Below are 14,551 nucleotides of genomic sequence, written 5' to 3' on the forward strand. Positions count from 1 at the left end.
TCACCCATTTACTTCCTCAGACTTTGCTGCATGCTCAGTATGTGCAAGGTACTGTGCTGCTTCTTTGCATGCATTATTTTATTTAATCTCACAGCAATACTGAAGTAAGCTTTATGACCATCACCTTACAGATAAAGAAACAGAGGCTTACTTAGGGGCAGTCAGTTGGCCAGGGGACATGTTGGAGCTTTTATTCAAATGCAGGACTGTAACAGTAAAGCCTGTGTTTTCCCTCCATCTCAGAAGAGGGAGAACAGAGGTGTGGAGCCAGCCTGCCTGGGTCCAAATCCCACCTCCCCTGCTTGCTAACTATGTGACTTTGGGCAACTTACTTATCTTTCTGGGCTTTGGTGTCTGCATCTGTAAAATGGGGACAATAAATGCTTTCCCTTAACTAGACTGTAATTAGCACTAAGTGAGCTAATACATTAAAACATTAGAATAGGGCTAGCCACCTAAATGCTTATTACCACCCTGAAGTCATAGGGCCCTGCTTGAAGGAATTTGAAATCTTTAGGCTGTACAGAGTATGAAAACCCTCCTCATTCTCATGCAGAGTTTTCATGTGGAAAGGGCCTCAGGTTTCTTATTTGGTAGTTCTAAGAAATAGATTTCAGTGCAATTTAAAGACTTAGGCATACTTGGCATTGTCCAGAAGTAGAATGGCCAGGTTTGAGAGGGAGTAATCTCTCTGTTGCTATCAGGTCAGGAATGTTGTGAGGGGGTTCAGGGCACCTGTGAAGGGCTGGCATAGATGAATTCAGAAGTCTTCTCTTGCATAGAAATTTTATAATTCTTTCTAATGGGATGGGAATAGGTGTGCTACAGGACTGGGGCAGCTCTGTTTTCCTTGCACAATATATTTTCTTTCTTTCTTTTTTGTTTAAAAAGTGAATTGTGTTGCCTTTAGACAGGGCTTGAACTCACAAATTCATAACAGCCAGTATCATGCTTTTTTTTTTTTTTTAAGCTTCTGCAGGATTTTACATTTGGGGTTCCAACTCACATGCTTAAGCATCCTGTCATCTGGGTTGTAGGATGATGAAAGGATTATTAATTAAGGTAGACGTGGCATCCTAACCTTGGCTTGTAAGACTGACTGTTGGTCAACTCCACTGAGAGGGCTGCCTTGCTGTTTCTATAGGAATATATGCAGCAGAGCATATGCACAATTCTAGATGGAGGCTTTGACGCAGCAGCTATATCTTGCTGAATAAACATGATATGAAAACATTCTTAGTGGTTCTGTCCTAAGTCTGCCTTTCCTTTTCTTCCAAACATCATGCTTTTGTAAGTGGTCTGCCTAGAAGAGCAAATTCACTCCTATGCCTGGAATGTTTACTGCTACTTCCAAACAGAACAGAATGTGTTTCTGCCACTGCTTATTGAGAATAAAAAATTCTTTGTCTGGATGTCAAGACAATAAACAGGTTTCCATGTTTATAAAGCAGTTCCATTCAGATACAGTCACAGATAGACATTCAGGAATTTGAGGGCATGCCTAGAGCCATTTACAACTCTACATAATGTAACAGTAAGGACTGTTTCTACTGACCACTTATCTCTGTTTTGTGTGTCCCACCCCTTAAAATACATTCATGTACTGGTCAATACATGACCAGTATTGACATTTTAGTCAATAATCAACCACATATACGATGGTGATTCCATAAGATTTTCAAATTGTATTTTTACTGAATCTTTTCTATGTTTATATATGTTTAAGTCTGGAAATACTTACCATTGTGTTACAATTGCCCACAGAATTCAGGACTGTAACATGCTGTACAGGTTTGTAGCCTAGGAGTAATAGGCTATACCATATAGCCTGGGTATGTAGTAGGCTCTATGATCTAGGTTTGTGTAAGCACAGTTTGTGTTTCCCCAGTGATGAAAGTGCCTAATATGCATTTCTCAGAACATATTTCCATCATTAAGCCATGCATGACTGAGTGCTAATCTGCTCTTAGCTCTTCTAATGTATTCTCCTCACAGCAGTCCCAAAAATCTTTTCATGCCGCAAATGTGATATATATATATTTTTAAATGTACACCCCTCGATAATTTACAGTTGCTCTCTGGGTTAAGATGAAACTTTGTAATTTATGTTACAGAGACATACAGGGTCACATCACTTGATAGCTTTATCTCCACTGTACCCCATCTTGGTCTCTGTGCTCCAGCTACATTGGCTTTCCCTCAGAATCTTGCTTTCACCATGACCATCTGGGGACTGGGCCTTGCAAATGTACTCTCCTTTGCCTAAAATATCCTCTTTCTCATTCTTCCTAGTTAAGTTTGACTCATCCTTCGGATCTCAGCTCGAGTAACACTTCTTTAGGGAAGCTCTCCTGATCTTCCTGTGCATAACAAAGCCTCGTTAGATCTTGTCCTAATGTCATATCCTCTCCACTGCTGCATTTGTCACAGTTTACATTAATTTCTTAGATTAATTTATTTGCCTTCCATAAGAGCAGGAACCATATCCATTTTTACTACCTGTGAACCCATCGCCCAGCTGATATCTGACACATAATAGAGATGTTCTTTATGTGTGTGTTTGTATTTTTTGAATAAATGAATAAATAAATGAATAATTGCTCTTACAAGGCAGTTGACAGAATACTGAATTTGCTCCCAAAATTTCTCCAAAAGTGACATTCTCGTGTATCAACAATAAGATCCAGAGCAGGCTTTCATACATATCTTCGAAGTCATACATTTCTTTGCCTCCTGTTTGCTTTTTCTACTAACTGTGCTTTTGCAGACACTTGGAAGATAAAGGCCTTGGCCCTCTCAGCCCATCTTTTCTCTCAGCTCAATCTGCCAGTGAGGAAACAATGACTCAGAAAACTAATGAGCCAGTCCCTCTAATGATGGCAATGATTTCACTGCTGGTGATTTTTCTATTAGATTTATAAAATTGAGTGAAAATGAAGGAATTGCCTTGGGGCACAAGAACCAAAGACAAAAAATAGATCCAGAAACACAAATCAAAAGAGCACTGATCAATGTATGTTACAGGCAAACAGCAGTCAAGGTGATGTAGGTTGAAAGAGTCAAAGAATGAAAACAGGAGCCTCTTTTGCTAGGAACAAGCAAAGTGGGAGGAACCTCAGATTTGCAATTGAAGATGCTTGATATCATGCTGGTAAGACCTAGTAAAGATATTGTCAATGTAAGTACAGGTGCCATCTATCAGGTGGCTACCAGGCACATTGCTTTCAATGTCTTGATTCTTACAATTAAACATGAAAAGAAAGCATTATTACTTCTATTTTAAAGTTGAAAAAAAAACACACTCAGAGGATAAATAACTTTAAGTCATAATTGGAACTCTAGTTTATCTGATTCCAAAGTGAAAGGCATTTTCAACTAAATATTTCATATCACTAGTCCTCCCTCACTATTTTTACCTGTAAAATGTGGATAATACCATGCAGACTTAGGATAATCATCCTCCTGTGATAACACAGGGAGAATGCCTGGTGCTTAGTTGGTTTTTATTAAACTTGAGTCTGTGTCCTCCCTCTGCTAAGTTCCTTATGGATTATACTAGAAACTCCTGCAAATGGGTTACCACTCCCAGCTTCTGATTTAATATGGGAAGATTTAAGATGGGGACATACTTCCCAAAGCAGATATCACTTAATCTGACACCAACACCACAAAGTTTCATTATATTGTCATTTGACTTTGAGGCATAGCAGGATTAGCCAATTTCTCAAGGGACATCACATGTGAAGAGGACTGGAATCTAGATGACCCTGAACTGCAGGCCCAGGGTTCTTGCTATCACCATGCTGTATCAAAACACACAAGCATAGAAAGGGATAGGGAGAGATTTGTTAAAGGACACAAAGTTACAGCTGGATAGGAGGGATAAGTTCCAGTGTTCTATACCACTGTATGATGACTATAGTTAACAATAATATCTTAGTTACAAATATCTGGGAGGAGAATATTAAACATTTCTAACACAAAGAGAGGATAAGTGTTGGAGATGATGAATATGCTAATTACTCTAATCTGGTCACTGTTCATGGTAGGTATCAAAACTTCACTACATACCCCATGAATATGTATAATTATTTGTCAATTTTTAAAAAATTTCTTAAACTCCACCCCCCAAAATGTACACAGGCCAAGAATTGATTTCTGGGGCCTCTACTAATATAAAGAGTATTAATAATGGCTAATTTTTATTAAGCTCTTAATTTGCACTGGGAAATACACTATATACTTGGTATGAATGATCACATTTACTCACCAAAGCAATTGTCTGATATATGCAAAATTTTCCCCCCTTTTTATAGATGATAAAATTAAAGGCCAAGAAATAAAATGACTTTCTGTGTATTAGGTAGATGTTTTAGCCAATACCTGAATATAAACTCTTAAAGCAAATTCACAGCTACCTTGAAGCAAATAAGTGCTCAACATAGTTTCACTGAACTCTCAGGTGGATGACAGTGACCTTGATTCTTCCCATGGCAGCCACTTTTCTGCCAGATATCAGAAGCCTTCACCAAAAGTAACCTCTTTTCAGCTGCAGATCTACTGTCATTTTAGAGAGATTTTCTCCCAGAGCCCTTCCCTTGTAGTATATATCTCTACCCTGGCCATTGTTGAGTTCTTACCTCTGACTGTACATAAGATTCACTTGGGGGAGCTAAAAACTGAGATTCCTGGGGCCCAGTTCCAGGGGATTTAATTCAATAGGGCTGTGGTAGAGATAGCCCTGTGTATTTGCCAAGGTGATTCTCACGCATGGCCAGGGTTAAAACCTACTGTTAGAGTTGTGTGCGTATGCCTTTTTCCCTCCTGCTGGACTGTACCTTAAAGTACAGATGAGTGTTTTTTATCTTTTAATTACCCATGTGCTAAGAACAATGCCTGAAATGTTGTAGGCAGTCTTGCAGGGCAGCAAAGAGCCTGGACTCTGGAGTCAGGCAGTATGGGTGCATACCCTGATCTATCACATTTTGGCTGGGTGGTTTTCGATAGGTTACTCAGCCTTTCTGTGTCTTATCTGCGCACCTGTAAAAAATGAAAATGGGAAAAATGAATAGTACTTATCTCATAATATTTTTGAGAGATAGTAACTGTGAAGTACTTAGCACAGGGCCTGGCAAGTAATGAGCCTACAATAAATGCTAGCTTTGTAGGTAAGCAAAACATTTAATGGACTATCCTTGGTTATTGCTGTGGTGAATGCAGTGGGAAATATGAAAGAAGAATATGATGCCCCATTCATTGAATATTCACAGGCATTATGCTAGGTGTTTTACAACACTTTTTTTTCACTCTCATAACAATACTTTGATATATTTTCATTAGAGAAGGAAATACACCAGTTGAGTAATGGAAGGTCATCCAGCAGGTAATTACGAGTGCTGAGATTGGAACTCAGGTTTGTCTAGTTTTGAAACCCATTTCCCCTACTTTATTACTAAGACTTAATATAAACATTCACTCATACATTCATGCTTTCAATCCACGAATATTTATTATATGCTTAATATGTGGGAGAAACTGTTCTGCCTACTGGAGATATAGAAATGTACAAAACAGAGAAAGCCTCTGCTTTCATGTCACTTACATTCTATAGTGGGAAAGGACAGGCAAAAAACAAGTAAATGGATGTATAACAGGTCAGGTAAAAATAAGGGCTGTGAAGGAAAAATAAATAGGGTAAAAGTAGCTGGGGGTGAGAGGAGAGGCAGAGAGAGAGAGAAATCGATCTTGAGAGAAAGGGAATGAGCATGTGTGTGTGTGTGTGTGTGATATTTTACATAGGAAGGCCAGGAAAGGATTCTCTGGTGAAGAAACATTTGAATGATGGATGTGATAAGACGCAATTGGATTCCTGATATTTTTAGGAGGTGAAGCCCAAAGGATTTACCATAGAATTGTAAGAATGATATGAGAGAAAGAAGGAAATTGAGGATGGCTCCAATGTTTTTGTCTTGAGTCTCTAGGAGAATAGAGTTCCCTCTTATTTCCTAGGCTGGAGAAGAATACTGCACAAACAGGGCTTTTTTTTTAGGAGGGAAATCAACAGGTCTGTTTTGAGATCTCTACTATGCATCTGATTGGAAAGGTTGGCTAGGAAGTTGGATGTACAAGTCTGCATTTTAGGTGAGAGATTGGAGTTGGATATAGAAATTAAATCAATGATATATAAGCCCATAGGAGTGGATGAGATCACTTATGAGCAAGTATATGTTAAGGAGAAGACTGATTCCTGGGCTTCAATATTTACAGTTTAGGAAGATGATAAGGAACCAGCAGGGAGTCTGAGACTGCAAGGGAGAGGGAAACAGAGAGAAAGAGTGGGTTTTGAGGCCAAGACAAGAAACCCCTTCAGGAAGGACGGAGCAATCATCTGTCAGTGTTGCTGAGGGCTGCAGTGGGAAGAGGCCTGCAAAGCCATGACTGGACTCTGCAATGTGGTGGTCACTGGTGACTCTCACAAGAGCAATTTTGGTGGCATGATAGAAAGTGCAAATCAGAGGAGAGGTGGTGACAGTGAGTGTGGATGACACTTTCAAGGCATTTTTCTGAGAAGAGGAGCAGGTGATGGGGCAGTGGGTGAAGGAAGATACAGGCTCATGAGATCAGTGTTTAAAATGAGATGATTTATAGCATGTGTGTGGACTGCAAAACGTGATCCTGTAGAGAGAAAAACCTTGGTGCTGACAGAGTAGGAACAAGTGCAGGAGTGATGTGCTTGAGTAAGAGAGAGGGGAGATGACCCAGCTTAAAGTGGAGTCTTGACCTTAGATGAAAGCAGGGATAATTCATGTATTGTACATAAAATTCAAAAAATATGTTTCAGACATAAAGCAATATCAAACAATGTAAGGTTTTTGTCTTCCTTAATTCTCACAATAACTCCTTGAGTTGAGCATTACTATTTCCATGTTACAGACAAATGCCGTGTGCACTTGGAAAAGACTTTAAATGTAGGTGTGCATTTATAAGATGAGAATGATGGATGAGAAAATGAGTAGTCAGGGAAAGCTGTGGGTGGAGGTGCATTTGACGTGGGCTGTGAAGAGTGGGTTGGTTCTAAATATGTGAAAGGGACTGAGAAGAGAATTTCAAACACATGAAAAATAAGAATCCATAAATATGAAAAAGGTACAAAATATAGTAGTAATGAACCCATTCTTAGCATGTACCCTGGAACTAGACTGCATGGGTTCTAATCCTAGCCCTTGCATTTAACAGCTGTGTGAACTTAGACTACTTAACTTGTCTGTGACTCGGTTTTCTCATGGATAAAATGAGGATAACAGTGTTGACCTTATAGAATTGTTAGGGATAAACACACACACACACACACGCATCCATACCTACATTGATATACACATGGTGAAATTGTGCCTAGCAAATAGTATGCATCCTATGTTTTACTTATTCTTGTATTATTATTATTTATAATATAACAAAGAATTAGAAAAATATGATGTTATTTTTCCCTCTGTGTGTGTGTGTGTAGATTTCCAGCAAACATGCTTCCAGGTGTCACTGGAAGATACTTGCTTTAAGATATGTCCTCCTCTTGAAGGAGCATTGTTGATAGAATATGGGTCAGTTTGTTTATTCACTCTCCCCACCCTCCCATGGAGTCCTTCATTTAAGAAGGATTTCTTGAGCATCTACTCAGAGTCAAGCTCTGCACTAAACCGGGATGCCAAGACTGAAGATGAGTAGGGCAGAATTCCTGTGCCCAAGTAGCTTCTGGCCAGTCAGGAGACAGACATGTAAATAGACTGTTTCAATCTAATCCGAAGGCTGTTCTCATACTCAGAAGGAAATGTGCAGTGTGATATAAAGATTAAGAGTACCAATTTCAGATTCAGAGAGTTTGGACTTGAGTCTTGGCTCTACCACTTCACTAGCTGTGGTTCTGAATAGGTTGCATCTGAGTCAGTTTCCTCATCTATAACATGGAGACAATGGCGTTTAATAAGAGAGACTGTTGTGAGGAGTGAATGAGATGGGACAGGCACAGCCCTTAGCACACAGCCAGTAGTCCACAGGGTTCGTGGTGCTGAAGCTGCTTCTTATTTCTTCTTTCCAGTCTCCTTGCGGTTTGTGTGACTCATAATAACAACTTCATTTTTGGAGTTGTTGAAGACATCTTCCTAGAAAGACTTGACTCAAGCTGAGTTTTCAAGCATGGGTAGAGATTAGCAGCATGGAAATGAGATAAAGACAATTTCGGGAAAGGAAGAAGCACGTGGCAAGTCACAGTACCCTTGTCCCTTTAGGAAAAGAAAGTGCCCCTACTGATTTCTTAGATAACAATAACAGGCCCTCCAGTGCTTGGTGCCAAATTAGGTCCACCAGAAAGTATCAGGCAAGGTTCCTTATACTTCACTGACTCTCTCATTTCTGTTTTGCTTCCTTTTTTTTTTTTTTTTTTTTTTGAGATGGAGTCTCATTCTATCGCCCAGGCTGGAGTGCAGTAGTGTGATCTTGGCTCACTGTAACCTCTGCCTCCCGGGTTCAAGCAATTCTCCTGCCTCAGCCTCCCAAGTAGCTGGGACTACAGGGGCCCACCACCACACCCAGCTTGAATGGCTTCTTTACAGCTATGATTGGAATTTTGTTTCTCCAATTCTGATACTACTTTTGTAGATGAATCCTCTCCTACCAAGGGGAAGGAGTTATGTGCTTCCTTAATGAGGTCCACAGAGAAGGAAAGACAGTCCAATCCTCTTTGCAAAACCCTGATTATGGATCTGCACTATTTGGTTGCCCTGGCTTCTGTTTGTATCTTCTTATTTCAAGTTAAAGAACATTATAATAAAACTAGTTCCTTAAAGTATGGTTACAGAAAGCTCCCCAAGCCACAATGATGAAAACAATTTTCATGCATGTAGGAGTGAATGCTTTTCAGAATATTTTTCACATATGGTTTTGGAAATTTATCCATACAACAGCCTTGGTATTTGTCATCTTTCATTCAACAAAAATTTACTAAGCACCTATAACGTGCCTGGTATTGTTCTGGTTCTGGAGGTACAACAGTTACATGTGGGTCCTGCTTCCAGTACAGCAGGGAGACAAAGACTAACAAAACAGTCACATTGGTTTGCTCATAATGACAAATTACGGTAAGTGCTTTGAAGTAAGAAACCCAGTTCTTTAAAAGCTGTGATCAGCTGAGCATCAGGATGGCTTCTGAGCTTGAGCTGAGAGTTGAAGGTTGGAATTAACAAGGCAATGGGGCAGAAGGAAAAGAAAAGCAGCCCAAAAGTCTATGGTGGAAGGGAGAATGTTGAGGAACCAAAGAAGGCCTGTGTGTCTGGGGACCAGGCAAGATGGAGTATGTTTGACCTCAGGCAGGCGAGTCGGGCGGGGCTCAGAATATACAGGCCCCGCTTGCGATGGAAACCATAGAGAGGTTTTAAATGTGAGTGTTTGTGTTTTAGAGTGTGGGGTGGTAAGATAATCATATTTTTAAAAATTATTCTGACTGCTACATGGAGAACCAAATCTCCTCTAATGTATGAAAAAGCAGGCATGAGGGCTCAGAGTGAGGGAGGGGAGGAAAAAGGAACCAATAGTTGTGAACCACATATTGTTGATTTACCCTATATACAAATGTGTTACTATATATAATGTGCTTAGATAATGCCTTTGATACACTAAATACAAGTGAACGCTGGTTATTACTATTATTATTATCACCCTGCTATGTCATTTTGAATGTATTTTTTCGCAACTATCCTGTGGAGTATTGTTATCTATATTTTTAAATGAGGAAACTAAGGCTCAGAGAGGTTAAATAAGTTCTCAATATCTCTCAGTTGACATGTAACAGAGCTAAGATTCAAAACCTATGGCGTTCCTGCATTAAAAAAAAAAAAACACACGCGCACACAAAAAAAGCAAACAAAACAAAACAAACAAAAAAAAAACAATGACAAGGAGAAGTTGGGAAGACAAGCCAAGTTTTCTAATTAGGATGGTTCTATCCCCTAAGTAGCCCAGAAATTGTTGAAGCTCTTAAATTAGTTCTAGAGTTTCTCTTAAGGAGATTGTTTGGGCTATTCGTATTTATTTGACTTTCACAGAGATATTCACACACTATTCATTCTGCACTTTTTCAAATTAATAAAATGTGAAGTTCACAGCCATATTTTTTTTCTAGCACAGACTACAGGGTGACACGATTGCCAACAATATAAACACACACACACACACACACACACAACCTCAGATGTATACTGATCACTTTTTTCCCCAGACAAACTTTAAGTAAGTGTAACCAGTTTCTGGTGGCAAAGTGATGTGTTTGAGGAAACCACTCATTGCTTAAGGTAATGTGAAAAATAAAGCAAACTTCAATATCTAAGAAAACATGTGGGGCATGGGACTCAAAAACAGATGGCACCTATCATGTGCGGAGCATTACAAAGAACTTTATTCAGTGGTAACAGTTCATCTCAACATCCTTGTTATAGATAAAACTGGGCATAGAGCAATTAAGTGACCTGGTACTGCTTTCGTGGTACCTTGGTACATAACTCATGTCTTTTCCACTATGTCCCAGAGCCTCCTCCACGATGTTAATGTTTGGCAAATGCCATTTTCCTTACCCATTGTCTTTATTAGGTTTACAACAAATTTAAATACATGCCTTTCCACCCTCCCACCCTGAAATCTGGTGATAGTGGGTGAAGCAGAAATTGTTTTGACATAAGCAAAATGAGGTTTCCATTTTAATGAAATAAATCAGTGAAATTTAATTTTCACAAACAACTTTAAAAGTTCTTGTTGTAGCGGGTTTTTTTCTATATGATATAGAATGTTTCGTTTAATTAATACACAAGACAGCAACTCAGTAGACCAAGTGTTTAAATTTTCAAAGTCTAAGCAGGCAGGAGAGGACAGGAGGACCAATCAGAAATACAAAAGTCATCTAGGCAGTTTCTCTATGGCTTTAGATCTTTAGTATTTGAAAAGTTCTCCTGGAGATTTTAGTCCATGCCATTCTTTCATTCCTCTCCTCCCCTCAATATGGATAAGGACTTACTAAGTTTTTCTCCACGAGGAAGAAAAGATTTCTCAGTGGACCATTTCCTTTTGCCACCAATAAATTTTTAAAGGGAAATGTCCAACTGGAAAAAAAAAGTGTATGAGATATCAATGTCTATGAAAAATACCACCCTCAGTCTCAATTCAAGGGTGATCCCAAATGTCTACTCCCTTCCCTGAAGGTACGGATAAAAAATTACCTTATGATATAATACAAGCTTCCTTCATTATAAACACACAGCCCCCAATCTCAGGATTCTACCTGGAGGATGAAAACAAGAGTGGGTTTTCAGAACAGGCTGGTCGCCAGCTCAGTTCCAAGAGAGTGTGGCTAGACATGAGCTGCAGTCACAACACCTCAGCATCCTCAACCGTTTTCAATCAAATACCGCTAGTAGGACAATCCTTAAGCCTTAAAAATGTCCAGCCAGTTGCTTTCCTTGAAATTGTTCTTTTTCTAGGATATGTCAGATCTAAAACACAGGCACATCACATATAGAAGGTATACAACCAGCTTCTGACTATAGAAATGTGGAATTCTGCAGTGCTTAGTTGAAAGGGAATTGCCAGAATGTTTACAAGGCACACATACACGTATGCATAGCATGCTAGGTTAGAAGGCAGCAGAGAAGGTCCCCAGAAAAAAACAGGAAATGGGGAGGGTGTAGAAGGCTCAGCCTACCCTCTCTTTAAAGCATTAACTTAGGACCCCCAGAAACCACATTTCATGTAAGTGCTGAAAGTCAGCTGTGTTCTTACTGCTCTGTAACCCAAGTACAGACTCCAAGGGAACCAATCCAACAATCAACACTCCACAGTGATGTACTAAGCTAATTCTATTTTGCTAATTGCTTTCTTGGGCATGCACCAAGTTATCAAACAGACAGTGACAAAACAGAGAGCTCGGACAGATGTATGTGGCAGCACCTACTGATTTTTGTTTTCTTGACACTGGTTCCAATGACTTGTTTGCATGTTAGATGAAACAAGGAAAATTGGCAAAATATTTCTGAGTTATTTTCTAATTAGCTGTGTCAGCTTTGAGATTACCTTTGCAACATTATTCTGTTCTTCAGAAAACACTTCCCTTTCCTTGTACAAGACAGACTGATTTCAGAAGCAGATCTAAGTCTGTTGGATACAAGCTTTTGCCAGGAATGACAGTCACCTAGTAGCTACAGAAAGCAGCATCAGCAGAACCCGTGGGAAGTCAGACACCAGCCCACTTTTCCCACCCACCCACCCAGACACTCTCCCTCTCTGGTCTGTACCTTCTGTGTGGCAGCTGGAAGAAAGGATGGTGTTCGGAGGTCTGAAGATGTAAGGCAGGTAACGAGAGAAGCATTTCATCTTCCAAATAAAAAATAAAAATCTAAATAAAAAAACAGTCTCCTGAATCCATAAGGATTCTCTCGGCCTTTTAAGCTGGCTACATCACCAATATGTTTATGTAGGTTCTTTCCCAGATTTGCAAAGCTGGGGTGCCCGAGGAATAACTGGAGATGGGTCCCATTTTGCCATCAGCGCCAGGAAGCACTGCCTTACATTTCTGCATGCAGCTCAAACTCAGAAGCCCCCAAGCAAGCCGGAATATAGCCTCTTCATTGGCTGAAGCTCCTCTGAGCAGGATTTGCTGAGTAAGTCAGTCCTGCCTGTAAACACACGCTGAAATGCTCTGCCTGAAACCTCTACCTTTTCCCATGTGGTGAGTTTCTCTTTTCACAAGAGAAATCCAGCAGGATATGGGAGTAGTGAGGATAAGTGACCATCTCTTATTTAGCTGAAAGATCAGATGAAACAAAGACAGCATAGTGTTCCGCCCTGGAGAGAGATGGCTGTTAAAAGGAGCCACCCGTAATGCCATGGATCTCAGGAATATTAAAGTACAGTGCAATGAAATGGGTCTCTGTCCTTGCTTAATCTAGATTTAGTTCTATTTTTTAAAATACTAAAGCCCAAACAATAGGACCATTTATCATTTAGGTGAAGCCAAAAGCTGGATTGAGTAGTCGGTGACAGAGGGCTAACACAGATAGATTCTGTGCTCCACTACTGCCTCTTTCTTCCCCTGCCAGCCTTAACAGTGAAGCAATAACTTAGTTCTGAGTTATTCACTCTCCAAATAGAAAGCCACAATGCAAGAATAGAGACTAAACCCAAAGGAACTGACCGTTCATCAATCTGTGAACCCTGATGGCATTAAAAAACATGGAAAAACTAAGTTGATACAAGGATTACACAACTTTACCAAAACTCACTGAGATTTCAAATGAGAGAGAGAGAGAGAAAGAGAGACAGAGGCAGAGACAGAGACAGATAGACTGATATTATTTAAGGACATGACCAACCACAAAATATAAGTAATTTGGGATGGGGAATTGGTTTGGTTTTGGTCCATGAAATAATAATGACTTCGGAAACCTTATCACTGGAAGGCAAGAAAGCACAGGGCTTCAGTTTGGGGTTTATAAGTTCTGTCAAAGACACTATTGTATATAATGAAGAGAAAGAGTCAAATGTCCTTCATGCTGCATTCAGAGGCACAGGGAAATGATTTAAATGTCCGTAAAAGAAAACCAACATTTCCCTGAGTAAGATTTTTAAAAATAAAATAAAAGTGTGCCTTGAAAATCTGATGGAATAATTTTTAAGCCTTTATGGGCTCTCTTCCTTACAAAAATATTTAACTCAGCATTGGAGAAATGTGCTGGTCTCCCCAGGAGGGAAAAAACAAAGTCATTAGAGTGCCAGGACAGACCATGGTCATGTCAATCCATTCCCCCACCAGTATGCCACCTCTCTGGCCCTTGGACTACTATGGCATGGTGACAAACTGCTGGCAGTGTCGGGCCATTTAGTTCTGCAATAATCATATAACCTCCTTAGACCCAGGGACTTGGCAAGGTAGGGCCATCCTAAGTAAGGTGCTATTTAAACAATGCCTAAGTGGTCTGTTTTTTTTTTTTTTTTTTTTTTTTTGAGACGGAGTCTTGCTTTGTCGCCCAGGCTGGAGCGCAGTGGCGCGATCTCGGCTCACTGCAAGCTCCACCTCCCGGGTTCACGCCATTCTCCTGCCTCAGCCTCCCGAGTAGCTGGGACTACAGGAGCCCACTACCACGCCCGGCTAATTTTTTGTATTTTTAGTAGAGACGGGGTTTCACCGTGTTAGCCAGGATGGTCTCGATCTCCTGACCTCGTGATCCGCCCGCCTCGGCCTCCCAAAGTGCTGGGATTACAGGCGTGAGCCACCGCGCCCGGCCGGTCTGGTTTGTTTTTGTGGGTAATTTCAAACTAGTGACAGAAGAGTATATGCAGGAGTGTCTCCCTAAGAGATACTTCATATCTAACCTCTGGCCAGCAGTGAGGGAGTGGAAGGAGTGTGGGCTTTGGGTTCAACCTGACCCTGACAGTTTGTATCCCAGTGCATTCACTTAATGGCCAGGTAGAAATGAACAAACTTTAACACTGCAAACCTCAGTTTCTCCTTCTATAA

At 40.2% G+C, this 14,551-nt stretch overlaps 1 protein-coding gene across 7 annotated transcripts in view; it reads right to left on the reverse strand.

Moving 5' to 3' along the window:
* Nucleotides 1-14,551, reverse strand: part of PPP2R2B (protein phosphatase 2 regulatory subunit Bbeta) — a 482,712-nt gene that overhangs the window by 444,151 nt on the left and 24,010 nt on the right. The window contains exon 1 of one of the 7 annotated variants that reach the window (XM_055388726.2): nucleotides 12,330-12,644. The exons of 4 other annotated variants lie outside the window; for them this stretch is intronic. In XM_055388726.2, the coding sequence (XP_055244701.1) occupies nucleotides 12,330-12,403 (74 nt within the window). In that variant the 5' untranslated portion in view covers nucleotides 12,404-12,644. Of the gene's footprint in view, nucleotides 1-12,329; nucleotides 12,645-14,551 lie in introns of those variants that run through there. 2 more of the 7 variants (XM_055388729.2, XM_019028139.4) reach the window with 2 other exon arrangements.

This window comes from Gorilla gorilla, chromosome 4 (assembly GCF_029281585.2).
Source record: "Gorilla gorilla gorilla isolate KB3781 chromosome 4, NHGRI_mGorGor1-v2.1_pri, whole genome shotgun sequence".
In the NCBI taxonomy this organism is placed as follows: Eukaryota; Metazoa; Chordata; class Mammalia; order Primates; family Hominidae; genus Gorilla; species Gorilla gorilla.